Below are 16,704 nucleotides of genomic sequence, written 5' to 3'. Positions count from 1 at the left end.
TAAGCATTGAATAAAATCTTTATTCACATCTGTACCATATATATTGTGTTATATATAGATTGTTTTAATTTATTCAAATTCTATTTCTATATAGTATTTTATTTTATCTTTTCATTTTCTCAAATTAATTTAATCTTTATATAAAATTTTTATTGATACTACCACACATGCATTAAAAATACTAGTTCTAATAAGAGTGCGTTTAAGATTATATTAAAAATTATTTTTAAAAGTATTTTTTATTTTAAAATATATTAATATAATATTTTTTTAAAATTATTTTTGATATTAACAAAGACGATTAAAAAATATAAAAAATTTTTAATTTGAAAAAAAATTATTTTTTTTCAAATTAATTTGCCATACAATTATAATCCCAACACACTGCCTAAATATAACATCATGATATGAAATCGCATCATTAAAATAGTTTTAATTTGTTTTTTTTTGTATTTCAATGGATATATACAAACTGGTTTAAGGGCATTCCTTTATCATCAAATAAAATACAATAAGAGTAACTTTGAAAAAAAATTAATTAATTTTTTTATTAAGATTCTAACCTATAAAATTAAATAATAAAATAAATAAATAATCTATGCACTCCAATATAAAATTATTATGAAAATAACACTAAGAAGTTAGAAACTCTATATAATCAGAATCATTACATGTATTTGTTTGTCTCAATGTATATCCGAACAACCTTAAAAGATAAAAATTGAAAATAAAAATTGTTATTTAGTTTTATAGTAACTAGAAATTTTGAATAGGTTGTAGAGTTATAAATAAGAGGTTGATTATATTAAATGGATGATGGTTATTACCTTTAAGTATTTTACTTAAAATAAGTTGTATTTTGCTTGTTTTTAATAATAAAAATACTTATTTTATTCTTGATAAAGTTGACCTAAACTGAGATATGTATTATCATGAAAAGAAAAATGATTTTTAAACCTATGACAATGATTTGGGACTTGAATATGATATTAAGACTCATTCCTCACTTTTTAAAATACTAATATTAGATTCAAAAGGGTGGGATTTGAGTTCGTTTCTTGGATTATGCCTAAAATAAACTTGAAGGCAACCACTCGTGGTTGATGAGTTTTTATGAGATCATGCTGATCTAATCTAAGTGTACTTACAACGATGGGATAATGTTGTAACACATGAGAAATTATAAAATAAAATTTGCACACATTAATGACATAATAAAAAGAGAAAAATAAAATTTATAATTTGAAAGAAGATATATATACTGATAGTCCCTTTGAAAAAAAGAAGAAGAATATTTTAAAAGTGGTAGTAATATTTTCATATATATATATATATATATTCAATTTTTTCAAGTGGTATCTAGTTCTTCTAACATTGACCAAAATGACTTTACTCGACGACTAATCATTCACGCATCAAGGAGTAATTCCTCCTTGTAACCCCCGAAGAAACACTGTCATAAGACAGTACAAAACTTCAAATAATTTCCTCTTTATCACAGAACTACTCTTCTCTGGCTGCCATCAATGGCTTCTCCATACAGGTATCTGTTTTATTTACTTATACATGTATAAAGTTTCTGATGTTTTTGATAAGGCTTGAATTTTTATGGCTGCATTTCTACTTTGCTGTGTTTTCTGTTAGGGGTTTGCTTTTATTTGTTGTAAAGATGGATTGTTTAGTTGCATGCAATTACTGATAACAGAATCAGCTAAATAAACAAATAGAGGTATTTTTTTTATTCAATAATTTATGGTTTTGGAATAAGAATTGTGGAGAAAGAAAATTGAACTGATGTTAGAATGTTTATGGTGGTGTATTGGGTAGTTTTTAAAAATGCTTTAAAGGTTTTCTATTTAGATGTGATGATGTTATAGCGAGTGAAATGGTGTGGTTTCTGGGTCTTGAACGTTTGGTGCTGTAGATCTTCTGTTTTTCTTGTATTGTGTCAAGGATTCTTTTGTTGAAAATGGACCCCGATTTCTTGAAATGGGATTAAATTGTTTTCGCCCAGATGGTACATAAAATTAAAAATGAATCCAATTTTCTAGAAATGAGTTTAAAAGTTTTTCGCACCATTTTTTCCCCTTTTGATTTATGGTTTCACAACTTCCTGCCAAATTCTCAAGAAAGAAATGTACATAACGACAAAATGGCAACATGGCCTGACGGAGAAAGCTTGTTGTTTGGTTCTTGTGTTTACAGGATTCTTCAGCCTTGTCAAATTGACCTTAATGGTTGTAATATTATGTTAGTGGCTTCAATTAGGTTCATGTTAGTCCATGGATCCATTCTCTGGTATCGACTTGTGATTTGAGAATTATTTTCCTTCCCTTCAGAACAGACTAGGACACTTGGTAGAAATTAAATGGTATAGAGCATGCATCCGATATCTTTAATTTAGGTTTCAAGGATTATTTTGGTAGCTATTCAAAATTATAGAAAGCAAAGTATGATAATCATTGAAGGTGAGAATCTTTACTCTGTTTGGATGGAGACAAATGCAAAATTTCAAAAATAATTTTTCATCAAGGCAGTTAGGAATAGGATGGAGATTCTTGTTTCTTTTTGATACATTGCAGCTGGCTTTTTTAGGAGCACTTTGCTTGTTGGTATTCGAAAGGGTTAGAGTGCTCATTTATGTTGATTTTTGTTACTGTCTAGTTTATGTTCTTTCAGAGAATGGCATATTCTCAAATATTTATTGTTATCCTGCTTCTTCCTAGTATTATGCTGTTCTTTTATCCGTGCTAAGAAAAAGACAGTGGTAAGTGAAACCTTTTTCAAAAGAACAAAAAGCTATAAACAATTGAATAAACTTTTGGAGGTGGTTGAAGCATACTGAAGGGAGATAAAGTAAAATAATATATTTGGCAGTACGAATGTAGGATGAGTTGAAGTGGAAATGTATATTATGTTGGATGACATGGGTGATTTTCAGCTCAAAGCTGCACAAGTACAAAATGGTGTTTCTTAGCATACAATTGAATCCATCAAGTTAATTAAATCCAGAAGCTTAGGACATTATTGTGATAATTCTAGTTTTTTAGACTTATTTTCAGATAATTCTATCACCTCAGAGCTTGATAGATACAGTGTAATAGTTCGTATGACAGTTATCATGGAAAGTAGAATGGTTGTTGAAATAAAGGATCAGTGGCTTGAGATTTCATGGTTGTATTTGGGAGACTCAAGGCACCACATGTTGATAGTATTATAACTAGATATGTTGCTGTCATTTTAACAAGATGGCAGTTGCAACTCACACACTCCCAATTCAATGCAGCAATATTTTCATAAAGTTTCCTAATGAAGTGATTTCCAATTGATAATGGAAACTAAATCTCCATTTTAAAATATGGTCTTTTCCATAACAATCTTATTGATTCAGCCTTACTATTTAGTGGATGCAAGTCTTTTTTCCTCAAAAAGGATTTCCCTAGAACATTTCTCTTGAACAAAATAATCCAACTTGTCTCTAAATTTAAGTTCTTATTTTTCCATGTTCCTCTGTGTGAGCATGCTCGAGTGTTCACATAGCTTTTGATTTGCAGGACATGGGTTGCATGTGAACAATGCATGTTCATGTGCTTTAAGTTTTATTGAACTTGCGGCCAGCTTCCTCAGAGAGAGAAGCACATTGGCATTCTCATAGCTGTTCATTTCTTAGGCAGGGATTACATGTGACTTACATTTTGTTGAAAACAAGGGCCCAGCATAGCTTTTCATTTTCTAGACTTGGATTGCTCATTAACAGTGGGCGCCTTTTGTTTTAAAACAAAGTGCCTATTTTGTTGTGGAGAACCACACGGGCACGTTCACCTTGGTGTCATTTACTAAACAAGTATTAGGTTGTGCTTGTGCCTATGGTTTTAATGAAAACAAAGGGCTAACCTCTTTAGTATGAAGATTATTTTCCTTAGGGGGTAATTATTATATGCTAAATGACGAAGAGGGTTACGGTTTGTATCTCTGTTGTTCTTTGATTTTCTTTATCAAGGAATTCAATCTGTTCTATTAATTGACAACTCTCGTGAAAGAATGTTACTTTGTACAACATGTTTAGTTCAGAAATGCCATAACAACTTTGAACTACATGTTTAAAATACAAAAACATGTAGGAAATAGAAGGGTAATTTTCAAAAAGGAAATGGTAAATGAGGGTGGTTTTGAAACTCCCTCTGAATGGTTTTGTCAATAGTATAAATTCAGGTGGCAGGGTTTAGCAATAGAACATAACTACTTGGTGAAATTCCAGGGAGGGATCAGGAAGACTAGGCATCAGAGGTTTAGTGATTTCTCCATATTTAATTTTATCTTACGTCTTAAATTTTGTCCTTCTAGCTATCATGATCCTGTTTTCAATGGCTTAAATGAGCATTCCATTGAAATGAGTAGTTTTGAGTTTTTTCTTGTTCCTGACTGATTTCAGTAACCTCACAAAAAAAATTTAGATTGATCTTTATCTTGATTAACTTTGCAGTAACTACAATCTGTGTTTTTTTTTTTACTTTTTAATGTTTGAAATCAAATGGATTTTTAGACTGGCGGAATTTTGTAACATAGCCCTATAATATATGTTGGTGATGTTGCATTTAAGTAATACACATGTTTGTCAAATTTATTTATTTGTAGCAGTGAGTCAATAAAATTTTTGGGTGTAATGCAGAAGAATTAGTTTACAAATGATATGCTTTCGATTTTGCTTACAGTCACAATTCATAGAATCATTGTTTGAGTTCTTGTTGACAGTACGAATATTGGTGGATATTATCCACCAAACAATTTATTTTTATGTTTTTCAAGCTTTTGCTTTTCTGCAAGGAGTTGTTCAGATATTTTGTTGGCTGTAGTTATATCTGTATTAGGAACATAACTCTGTACTATTGAGTTTTCTACAACAATTTTTTCAACACTAATTCTAGTCACTGATGCACTGCTGCATTTTCATGTGGTATTGAAAATTAAATATGCCAAACTTTGATGGTCTCCAGGGCTTCTGACATACGAAGAGGGAATAGTGTACCCAAGCCCATAAATCCTCATCAGCAGGTCCTTGAGGTGGCACCTCTCAACAGTGTGCCATATATTGGTCCTCCTGCTCCATTTGGTGATAGGGTTGGATCTTCAACCCCTGGAGTTCAATCTCAAACGCACAGGGTAGAATCTCCAACCCAAGGGGATGTGGATGCTAAACCTGCAGAAGCTGGGCCTTCTATGGTATTTTTCCCATCTCAGACAACTCAAAAGGTGTTGGATGATATCATGGATTCTGCCAGAAGTGGAATTGGGCTGGCTGGGAGTGCTGCAACGGGAAATGTGGGACCAATTGTGGGTGCAATGGACATTGGCGAAAGCGATGATGCCTACTTGTTTCGAGTCTCTCTTCCTGGAGTTTCAAGGGATGAAAGTAAGTTTGTTCAAATATGAACATTTATTAGTTACTGTATTCATTATTGCTTTACGTCCTGACAAACAATACTAGGAGAGATAGCACTCATTTCTCCCTATCTCTGTGGCACAAACTAGTGCAAGCTGCTTGAAGTGTTAGAACTGTAAATCTAATTAATAAATTGAAATCTTGATTTAGGGCTATCTAAAATTTAATTAGTTTGGTTGATCTGAACTTGAGTTTCACATGCCATGGATATTAAAAAATTAGATGGTATATTTTCATATGCCTTTTCATATTATTGATGTTGCTGTGGCTAACTGACCTGATCTTTTGTTCCACAATGGTAGAAGATTTCAGTTGTGACATTGATACCGATGGCACGGTGTTCATAAAAGGAGTTACCACGACTGGTGAGAGTACAGTTTGCAAGCACTCTCAGATCTTCAGAATGCAAACACGGAATCTATGTCCTCCTGGTCACTTCTCCATCACCTTTCAGCTACCTGGTCCTGTTGATCGCCAACAGTTCAAAGGTAATTTTGGCATTGATGGGATGCTCGAGGGGATTGTAAAGAAAAGGTGATGGTATAGTATCTTGGATTTCTTGTTTCTTCAGATCAGATAAATCCCTTGCCTATTTTACTTACCAAGAAGAAAGGACCTTATGATTTTGGTTTCAGTACAACCTTAAGCCTCGGATTTTTGTGGATTAGCTTGTTGAGAGAAGACACCATACCCCCACATGCCTTTTGAGAAGTGAATTTCAATAACGATTGACAAATTCGCGCAGCTGTAACCTTGTAATTTTGTTAAAATGGTTTATTGAGTTGAGAACATGCTAAAATTAGCAAACATTAGAGAATTTCGTTTGTTCCATTTGTTTCATGTTCTTTCACAGAGCCTGAGCCTGGTCGAGATGCGAGATAATGTCTCTCGTGTACATTTTAGTTATGAAATCAAACCAGCAGTTAAAAGAAATGTTGTCCGCTCCAAAGCAACTTCGCTGCATGTCTTTATAGCATCGGACATGAAGAATGACCGATATTTTCCATGTCAGCATTTGATTTTTTCTTCGTTTTCCTGACTACACCATATTTTATAAGGCAATTTTCAGAACAAATTTTTAGAAATAATTCCTTTTTTTTCCCCGGTAAAGATTGTTAATTAAAAGCAGGTGGTTAAGCTTTTTACTTGAAACATGAAAGAAGCCATATATGAAAGGGATGGCTGTTTTTGTCAGGCCAACTTCCATTAGACTATTTGATTGCGACTCTGTCAAATCCTGAGTGTCCATTGCATTTTACAAAGATATTGAAAATTGAAATTATAGCATAAATTTTCTTATTGCTCTTGCTTAGTATCTTAACAGAGTATGGAAAGTCATGGAATCTATATTTCCATTTCAGATAGTCATTCCCAAGCATTTATTTACAAGGTTTCAACCAAACATCTGTTCCCTCTTACATGTATTTATCCTGTGTCCTGACAATACTAACCAAGGTTTTTGTACTAAACTCTCATCAGCCGGGCTATGTTGGCTCTATGTGTTAGTATGAAGCTCCAAGAAGTGACTTCCTCGGGAGTCACTATCATCTCCTCCATTCTTTTCAAAATTCCTAGTGCTTTCTCAGCATATCCATACATAGCCTAGCCAACTACAGGGACAGTCCCTGCCATCTCATTTGTCTGCTACCCTGAAACATGCCCAGTACCTTTTGAAATTGGCGTCCACTTCCACCCTGTCCACTTCCCACCCTCTCCATAGCATTATCGTCGACAATGGGTCTTTTAGTACACAAGCTGTCATTGCTGCAATGCCAGAGCCGGTAAAAGCTATTACTACAGTATATTATACAGCTTTCAGTGTGAAACCCAGAAATCTGCATATCAAAGAGAGATCCAGTGATCTGCATTGATTGATTCTAAGCAGCTGTCATGGGATGCCATGCGGCCAAGTCATTTGAATTCTGTTAGTTGCTACTGAGAGAATCACATTGCAATCACAACTCAAGGATAAGCTTCATGCCCAATTGCACAAGCATAACAAATAACATATTTTTGTTTGCCCTAGTCTGTACTTCTAGAATATAGCATCAAGCTAGTCCAAGTGACCATATTCCAGTTTTGAAATACCATCAAACACTTCCAATCTAGACTGATTGCATCCACAAACCACAAACTATAAGAGCATATAGCTATGTTAAACCAAACATTCATTGTGCAACCAAGGACACATTTCGTATGGTCACAACTACTAACCATGAAACATGATCATAACTGGGAATGCACAATGCCAAGAGCATTGCCTGGCTTCCGTGAAACAAATCTTGCAGAAAGAGACTGAAAGAGAGTTCATTGATGATCTTTCAATATTATAATTTCATTAAAATGACTCCACACACACAAGCTCAACATATAGGGGGCCCTTAAGAATCATACTGAACTTGTATATCATAAGAGGAAATATCAACAAACATTCAAGCAGCACTACCTCAAAATGAAATCGAAACTTGCAACAATAGTGTATTGTAACTCAATCAAATCTCAGTGGAGAAACTGTAAACAGCTGCAAAACTTTCCTATAGTTTCATGACTAGCCACATTAAGGTCTTCTTGTACTTGGAACACATGCAATACAAATGTGAAATGAAAAATCAGTCTAACTAAACCAAAGAATAAATCTTTCCTTTATAGCTTCTGTTACCAAATTCTCCTACCATGTCTTCTCTTTCCCTTCATAAGCACCAAAACTGGTGAACGAACCCTACATCTCTCAACCCATTTTTGCATCTCTCCTTTCTTCAATCCCAAACCCAACAGAACACCAAAAAAGCAAAGCCCCAAGATCCAATCTTTAATCCCTGTCTTAAACCCTTTAACCAAAACAGCCCCTAATAAACTCAACACCAAAACCCCAGAAACTACATCAATCTTTAACTCCCCTCCAAACAAAAACAAAATCAATCCCAATCCAGAAACCACCAAAAAGCCTAAAAACCCTGAATTCATCTTCCCTTTTCTTCCCCACCCATCAAATCTTCCGCCTCCGAAACCCTTCCAAAATCCTAAATTCCCTCCACCTCCACCTCCACCAGCAGCAGCAAATTCTTCAATAACCAAACCCAATGGCTCTGGCAAAGTGTTGAGATTAGATGCCATAAAGGTCACAATTTTGATTAATTTTTTATACCCAGATCCTCTTTTATTCTTTCTTGCACAAATGATTGGTTTTTGGACATGGGTCCTGTGTGAAAGTAAAAGGGGAGAGTAAAAAATGTGAGCTTTAAATGCAAAACTTGTACTTTTCGGGTCAGTGAAGGTCATTTCACCGAATGGGTTTAAGAGAGGGGATGATTTTGAAAGAAGAGGTTGAGGTTTGTAGTGAATAGCTCTTGGCATTTTACTGTCTTTTTTGTGAGATGCAAGAACCAAGAAGAAGAAGAAGTGGTGACCGTTGGAAAAGAGGGGTTTATTTTGAATTTTGGTAGTAGAGGAAATGCTTCATTTTTAATTTCCCAAATGAAAAATTGTAAGATAGACTGATAGATTTTGAAAGATGTGGACCATTTATGTTTGGTTGATTGGGAATATTTGCCTAAGCCTTAAAGTCTTTGCGGAATTTCCCCCTTTTTCTTTTTTGAGAGTGACTTCGTGAAAATGATTTGCTTACAAAATAATATACGCCAATGCTCGAAGCCAGAAACTATCTAGTTGGCCTTTCCTCTTTATTTATACAAGATCACAGACACATGGAACTTCTCTGAATCTCTATAACATTTCACATATGCATCCTGTCAACATTTTCTCATTGTCATTTTTTTCAGCCCCTTCTACAACAAGATCATAATTTATTAATGACCTTGCTGAATTTCTTCTGGCAATTTTTTTATTTTTATGGTTGCAGATAAGATATTGGGTCTAAAACGAACTATACTACTGTAGATTCAAGAAGAAAGTTTGATTTTATAGCAGTAAGTTTTAATGATGTTTTTTCCTTTTTAATTAATTAATTAGTCTATCCTCTATTATATTTGCTTTTCAATGCAGAGGTCAAAGACACAATTGTTGTTTTGAATGCTTAAAAATCTACATTTAAGGTAACCATTTGTAGTTTTTTATTGGGTTTTTATTTTACTGTATTGCTTGCGTAAATGTTTGTGATTGCTTTAATTGGGTTTTTTATTTTTGAGCAATGAAAGGAATGTTTGTAGAATTGAAAACCCATGTTTGTGCTTATTTTCGTTGATAATTGAAAACCCATGTTTAAGCACTGAAAGGAATCTATATATCTTGATCTAGTGCTTGCGGCATTGCAAATTAATTAGTCAGAATTGCAAATTAATTATTTTTTGTTTCTTCAAATTAGTCAAATTGACAACAACAATATGAGGAAGTGCAGAATATATAAAACTGTTTACCAAACCAGGTAGGCAGAATTGAAAACCCATGTTTGTGCTTTATTTTCGTTGATAATTAAGGAAATGAGAGATTCCTTATCACACTCCACACCTAACCTTTCAAAGTTTTAATTGTTCTTCAAACTTCATCTCCATTCTCCAGATCTAGCATACCACCAGCCCCCTCCCAAGCTCCCACACGCCACACCCTACCTTTCAAAGTTTCAATTGTTCTTCAAACTTCATCGCATACCATCAACCCCCTCCCAAGCTCCCACACGCCACAGCCAACCTTCCAAAGTTTCAATTATTCTTCAATCTTCATCTCTATTCTCCAGATCTTGCAAACCATTAGCCCTCTCCTAAGCTTCCACACGCCACACCCGGCCTTTCAATCTTCGTTCTTTAATCTGCATCTCTAGATCTTCATTCGGTCTGTTCTTTCATTTCCTGTTTTCCTTTAATTTTTTTTTCTATCGTTTTGTTTCTGTTCATTGCCATTGTTACAACACCGTCCCTAACTTCTGATTGTATGTTGTACAGGTACATTTTACAGCTCCCCTAGGCCTCGGCAGCAGTCCATATAAGCACCCTTCCCTTGTATCTCCTCTGCAAAGTTCACTTCTTTCTTGTAAGATTTCTCTCTGTCTTTCTCTGTTAGGTTTTTTTTTTTTTTCGTTGGAGGCTGGTGGCTGAATTCTGGCGTTCCTGGGTAATAAAATAAAGAACAAGTTGAAAACTCAAATATATACATATAGATAAGTCTTAACTCATCCAGTATGGCATCAGAAAAGTCAGGCCTCACTGCAATTAAAAGTCAAAGAGAAGAAAGCCTAAGACTATTTAATGATTGCATGAAAGAGTGAAAATCACTAAGGAAGCTACACTAAATAAATTTTTCCCTACATTCTAATCAGAAATAACCAGAAGCCTGCCATTCATTTCACATGATATATTCAAGGTTTGAGGAATCTAGAATCAAATCAAAACTAATATACTCCGACATAGTGAACACTGCACACTCACTAAAATAACAGTGGTATTGTGACGTTCAATTCAATCAACCTTTAAACATAATGTAAATATTCCACAAAAATGAGTTCCCAAAGAAAGAGTTCTAAGGTCATGTCAGAAGTTTTTAGCTGTCTTATGATGCATTGTTACCTTTCTCACGTGAAATCGAAGCTGAGAGAATGCCAAGATCACGATTTAAGAATGTAAGTGCAGACTCGCACTCTGAAATTATTCTTGTAACAGAAGAGGGCTCGCCAGCTTTTGTTTCAGAAGATCCAACAGCAAGAGCTGCATGCGAGTCTCTAAGATTTCTTAAGTTCCCTAGGAACTGCCACAAAAGCAGAAAATGGTCAATTCCCATGAAAGCATAAATGGCAACTTCTCTTGTTTGCTTGATTTAAGTTCAAGCAGAGTTTCACAAATGCTGTGAATGGCTTTGAGCTTAAATGGAACGTCTCCATAAATCATTACCACTGATTAGATTATATCATAATAATGCAGAAAGCATTATTTTCAGGCTTTTATACTTCACTAGTGGGGTGCTTGATAATTTTCTAGCAGGAAAACATATCCGAAACATTTGAGCACAATATTGAAATACAAAAAGAAAACAAAAGGAGAAAAACTCAAATTGTTCACAAACATCTAAGCTAACCATATAAATTCAAATGTATAGCAGAAAATGAATAAAATCTTCACATTGAATAACTGGAAGAAAAAAAAAGAAAAGTAAAAGGGAACTTCCAGTTCTAGATTAAGCCTATGGAAAGGGCATGTTAGGTCTCCATGCTTTGGTGTTCAAGAAAAATGCCTTGGTAGGAAAACAATTGCATGATTTCCCCTGGTGTAGGACCACATTTTCTTTAGCATATGGTGATAGGAAGAATGTAAGTTTCCAATAGAACAGTTGGTATGCCAAGGCTGGGTCAGTGTTGCCTATGCAAGCCCTTCGAATTTCATCTCAAAGGTTTTCTCTTACTTTTCTCCTTTGGTAACATATAATGTTAGTGATAATCGTCATAGTTTTAAAAAGATTTTCGATACAAGAATCAATCTTTTATTAATGCTTCATGTTTCTAATAAAATATGATGCCCCGATTTTAATTTTTTTTTCTTAAGGAGATGAGCTTTATTAGCATTTCAACTTTTTCAGAAATTTAAAATACCCTCAACTACTTAGTGCTTCCCCCCACCCTTTCAGTTTCCTATGAAGGACATGCAGAATTTCACCCGATTTTAACGATTTTACCTGATTTTGACCTGATTTTACCTATTTTCGAGTTTTGTGAACGATTTAGCACGTTTAGCCTATATTAACTCGTAAAATCATACGATTTTACGAGTTCAATCGCGATTTTAACAACCTTGGCTCGAATCTAGGTTTTGTTTTGTTTTTTTATATAAAAACAAACAAATATTAGTTTAGTAAAAATATTAATCTTGGTTAATTTGACAACTCATTCATCCCATAATTTAGTGATTTTAGTTTTTTTTATAAATTAATCTCAGACCGGATTTAATAATTAAGGGAATGTTTAATATTGTATTATAAAATATTTTTTTAATTTTTAATATTAACATATTAAAATGATATAAAAATACATAGCATGGTTATATTGCATTCAAAGTATTGTTTACGAAAAAAAAAAAACCACTGAGTTATTAGAGTTGCTCTTATTCTGATTTGAATTGGAGTCGATTATGGTATGTAGTCTTATGGGGTCACCTCTAACAGAGAAGGGGGGAATTTATGTCTCTACGCTAGTGGATGAGAATTTAGAACAGCAATCATCCTGGTTTAAGTTTCTATCTTTCCACTGGCCACACCTATGCTTGCAGTGACAGGAGATAGCAAAAGGCACCTAACCCTATTAATGGCTTAACTACTTCCTACAAATTATTTCGTATAGTTGCAGAAACCTGAAGTGGATCTATAAGTTGGATTAGCACAGCTTTCTTTCCTTTTGACAAAGCAACGCTAACATGGGAAGCACAAGTCTTGATAGTGGAAAAGCTACTGTATCTGGTAGGAATCATAACAAGTGTGTTATTCTTCCAGCTAATGAGAACATGGTTGCTGAAGCTCTAGAAAAAAGAAACCAGAACTGGTAGTCTCTCTTTTTCCTGCTGTGAAAACATTTGATTATGCATGTTCTTCTTCAAATTGGCGCTGAAAATCCAATTATTCCCCTTTAATCTGCTAAAATCATCTTCTGCAACTATAACTGATGTTTTTTTGTCTGCAGGACGGTTTGCGCCAGAGTTGCAAATGATTTGATCATACAAGTTGGAGATTCCAGCTTTCAGTTGCATAAGGTACATTGAACATGCTTTAATCAATTAGACCTAGTGAATCTTTCCACTCTTTATGAAGTATGAAATCGAATCACACTGGTCTTGTGGGAAATGAAATCTATATGAACATCTGCATTATCATTGTAGATAAATTTGTGTTTAATTATTTGTTGAGCTGCTGGAGGTTTTATCCTGAGGTTGGACCATATTCCTCTCTGTAATGTTATGGAAACATGCTTACGGATTAATGTTACATCCAGACAAGAGAAAATCTTATAGTTGTTAGATATTATAGAATCCATACATAGGTATGGTTGAAAAGAAGATTTAGGTAACAAAAATTGGAACGAGGGAGCAGTTCTAGCAAACTCTTTCTATCCTTCTCTCAGCATTGAAATGATGCGTTGGATTATCTCTCTCTCATTTTCTTTTGACATATCTTTGTTCAGATTTGAACTTCCAGTCATTTTCTGTGTGCTCAGCTTGCCATGGTCTCAAAAAGTGAATACTTGAATAGATTAGTATTCCAGAGAAGAAGCAATGGAGCAAAAGATACCCTCCCCAAGATTCAAATAGACAATTTTCCAGGTGGATCTGAAATCTTTGAGTTAGTAGTGAAGTTCTGCTATGGATGTAGGGTTGATCTTACAGCATCCAACATTGCTCCAGTACACTGTGCTGCACATTTCTTGGAAATGAGTGATGATCTTGAACAAGGAAATCTGATTTCCAAGACAGAGGCTTTTCTAAGTTTCGTATTGTTTTCAGCATGGAAAGACATATTTCGGATTTTGAAAAGCTGTGAATCAATCTCTTTGTAGGCGATGAAGTTGCAAATCCTGCAACGGTGCTCTGACGCCATTGCTTGGAAGGCCTGCATAGATCCCAAGTTATTTACTCTCAGCGAAGACGATGCAATTAGCTTGAATGTTCTGGCAAATGATGCAGAAAACTTGAAACATAAAGGCATAGCAGAGAATTGGTGGTTTGAAGATGTTTCATGTCTTCGAATAGATCATTTTGTTGAGGTCATTAAATCCATCAAGAGGAGAGGAGTGAGGTCGGAACTTGTTGGATCATGCGTAGCTTATTGGACAGCAAAATGGATTTCTGGACCAGACAATCTGCCAAAACATCTAACCCACCATCTACTGAGAGTTACAACAGAAAGTTTGGTTAGGATACTTCCTGAGGAGGAAAATTCAGTTTCTGTCAATTTTCTGCTTCACCTTCTCAAGCTGGGAATAATGATGAGAATTAGCAGTGAACTATTGAATGAGGTAGAAAAAAGAATAGCTCTCAAATTGGAAAACTGTCGGGTTTCTGATCTGTTGGTCAAGAATTATGGCAATGATGATACTGTTTATGATTTGGGAACTGTTTCCAGGGTGGTGGAAGCTTATGCTTCTTCTATGTTGAAGAACCCAACTCCAAAACTACTTGTTGTCGGAAAGTTGGTAGATGGGTATCTCGCACAAGTTTCACGGGATGACAAGCTTTCAGTTGAACAATTCCGGTCACTTGCAGAAGCATTGCCGAACGATGCTCGATACTGCCATGACAACCTCTATTCCGCCATAGACGCATACCTAAAGGTATGTAAGAGGTTGCTCTTAAGCCTTTACTGTTTAGATACATCAAATTAATGTGTAAGCTACTTTTTTATCAGTTCAGCAAGGTTTAAACTTTTCGGTGCATGTTGATGTTCATCTTAAATAAACTTTGAATCTAGTTTAATCCTTTTTCATCTCACTAAACAAAGCCACCTTGTTTACATGTTTCCTTTGCCAATGACGCAGGCACATCCTAGACTCACAGAAGAAGCAAGAACAAGTGTGTGCACAGCCATGGACTACCATAAACTATCAAAAGAAGGTCTTGAGCACGCAGCGAGGAATGACAGGCTGCCTGTAAATATTACAACACGGCTTATCCTTCTGGAACAAGTAAATATGGCAAGATCAATGACATCCGTTGGATCCAATTACCAGAGAACAAAGACACAGGCCATCATCAGGGTAAATAGATGTGTGGAGAATGAATGGATGACATCCCGGAATGAGATAAAGATGATGAGAAAAGAGGTCGAGAACATGAAGATGCAACTAAGTGAATTGCAAATATGCAAAATGCAGATCCAGAGAAGAGCCAAGGGATGCCTGATATCAAAGAGAATTTTCGGTTCTGAGCATTCTGTAGCATAGAATTAATATCCCAAGATATTGCAAATTTCTTAAATGTTTCCGAACCTGAACTACCATATAATCTATGGAGAATCAATACGACAATATTGATACCATTTTCTTCTCTTGACATCCAATTTCGCAGCATAGTAGTCGTAGTAAAAGCTTAGCAAAGGAAATCTTTGGCAATTATAAGGTAGAGGTATACATGGCATAGTTTTAAAATCCAAACCGATCGATAAGCCTAGATCAACTAGGTTTGATCAAAAAATATTTTGTAGAAAAAACCAATGGGTTAAGGGTCAGGTTAATTAGTTAATAATTTTTAATTAAATTAACTGATTTTTTTTTTTTTTTTTTTCAAATCAAACCGGTCATAATCTTAGGTTGGCCAATTTTCAATCGACCCGTTAGACCAACGTAGGTTTTATAACTATGTCAGGACATTAGATTGTGAAAAATGAAAATATGAGCAAAATCTTGTCACGTCACCAACATGCTTCTTGCCATATGCACTTCATATGTGGACCGAGTAGTTCTCATCACAAGAAAGAAATTTAACATATTTTTCTCAGAACTAACAAATTAACTAACCAGACAGCTGTTTTACCTAAATAACAACTTTGAATTGTTTTCCATTCTTGAGAAAAAAAAAATCGAATGAAGGATGCTCAATGACTTCAAATTAGCAGTGTGCTCATCATCATCTGCCTTTCCTTACTCAGAATTACAACTTTATTGCATCCGATATTCAATACTCTCTCTCTCTCTCTCTCTCACACACACCCTATTTATTAGGTTTCGGGTATCTTGTGGGTCAAGTGTCAAGTTTGAATTTCACAATATTTATATCTTATTCATTACCCATTAAATAAAATAATTATCCAAAAAAACCCACCCATTTAAATCAGGTCAGAATCAATCAAAATCGGATTAAATTACCAACCCTAATTTGCTCCTTCATTTAGTTAAAAATTCCAAACCAGGACATATTATGAATTTCAGAACTGAAATGGAAAATATGGTAAGTCCAACCACTCAGCCTCATTAGGAAAGCATTTGCTCTTCACACTATAAAATATCATCAGCATTGGAAAAATGTGAGAGGGCAGCAAGAAACATGTTTCACTGAAGGGGATAAAGATGAAATGTAAAAATTCTTATGCAAAGAAACAAAATGAATAGCCTTGACAGAGATCGATGGGAATTGAAGTACAAAGGACAGCAAAAAAGCATAAAAAAGACAGAGTTAGATTGAAAACAATTAAGTGTGAGTTAGATTGAAAATATTTTGTTCATGGTTAGAACAGAAAGAACTCTAATTCGTAATTTTATTGCTAAAAATTTAATTAAAATTTTCTCCTAAACTAAGTAGAAAATAACAACAACTAAAAGATATATTCTCTCCCTAAAAATCCTT

General features: G+C 34.6%; 1 protein-coding gene and 1 pseudogene across 3 annotated transcripts; both read left to right on the top strand.

The window, feature by feature from the left end:
• The first annotated feature begins 1,358 nt into the window (after window positions 1-1,358).
• LOC118060814 (alpha-crystallin domain-containing protein 22.3) lies at window positions 1,359-6,373 on the top strand. 3 transcript variants are annotated; one of them, XM_035074097.2, is made up of 3 exons: window positions 1,359-1,543; window positions 4,995-5,410; window positions 5,746-6,373. In XM_035074097.2, exons 1-3 carry the CDS (start codon window positions 1,527-1,529, stop codon window positions 5,976-5,978), a joined length of 666 nt encoding a protein of 221 aa, XP_034929988.1. In that variant the 5' UTR covers window positions 1,359-1,526; the 3' UTR covers window positions 5,979-6,373. The 3 variants fall into 3 exon arrangements, with proteins under 3 accessions (XP_034929988.1, XP_034929987.1, XP_034929989.1); XM_035074096.2 differs by having other exon boundaries at window positions 5,743-6,373; XM_035074098.2 differs by lacking the exon at window positions 1,359-1,543 and having other exon boundaries at window positions 4,984-5,410; window positions 5,743-6,373.
• A 3,206-nt stretch (window positions 6,374-9,579) lies between these two features.
• Window positions 9,580-15,416, top strand: LOC118060812 (root phototropism protein 3-like; annotated as a pseudogene).
• The last annotated feature ends 1,288 nt before the right edge of the window (window positions 15,417-16,704 follow it).

The sequence above is a fragment of the Populus alba genome, chromosome 13 (assembly GCF_005239225.2).
Source record: "Populus alba chromosome 13, ASM523922v2, whole genome shotgun sequence".
Lineage (NCBI taxonomy): Eukaryota > Viridiplantae > Streptophyta > Magnoliopsida > Malpighiales > Salicaceae > Populus > Populus alba.
This window is presented reverse-complemented; position numbering and strand designations above follow the sequence as displayed.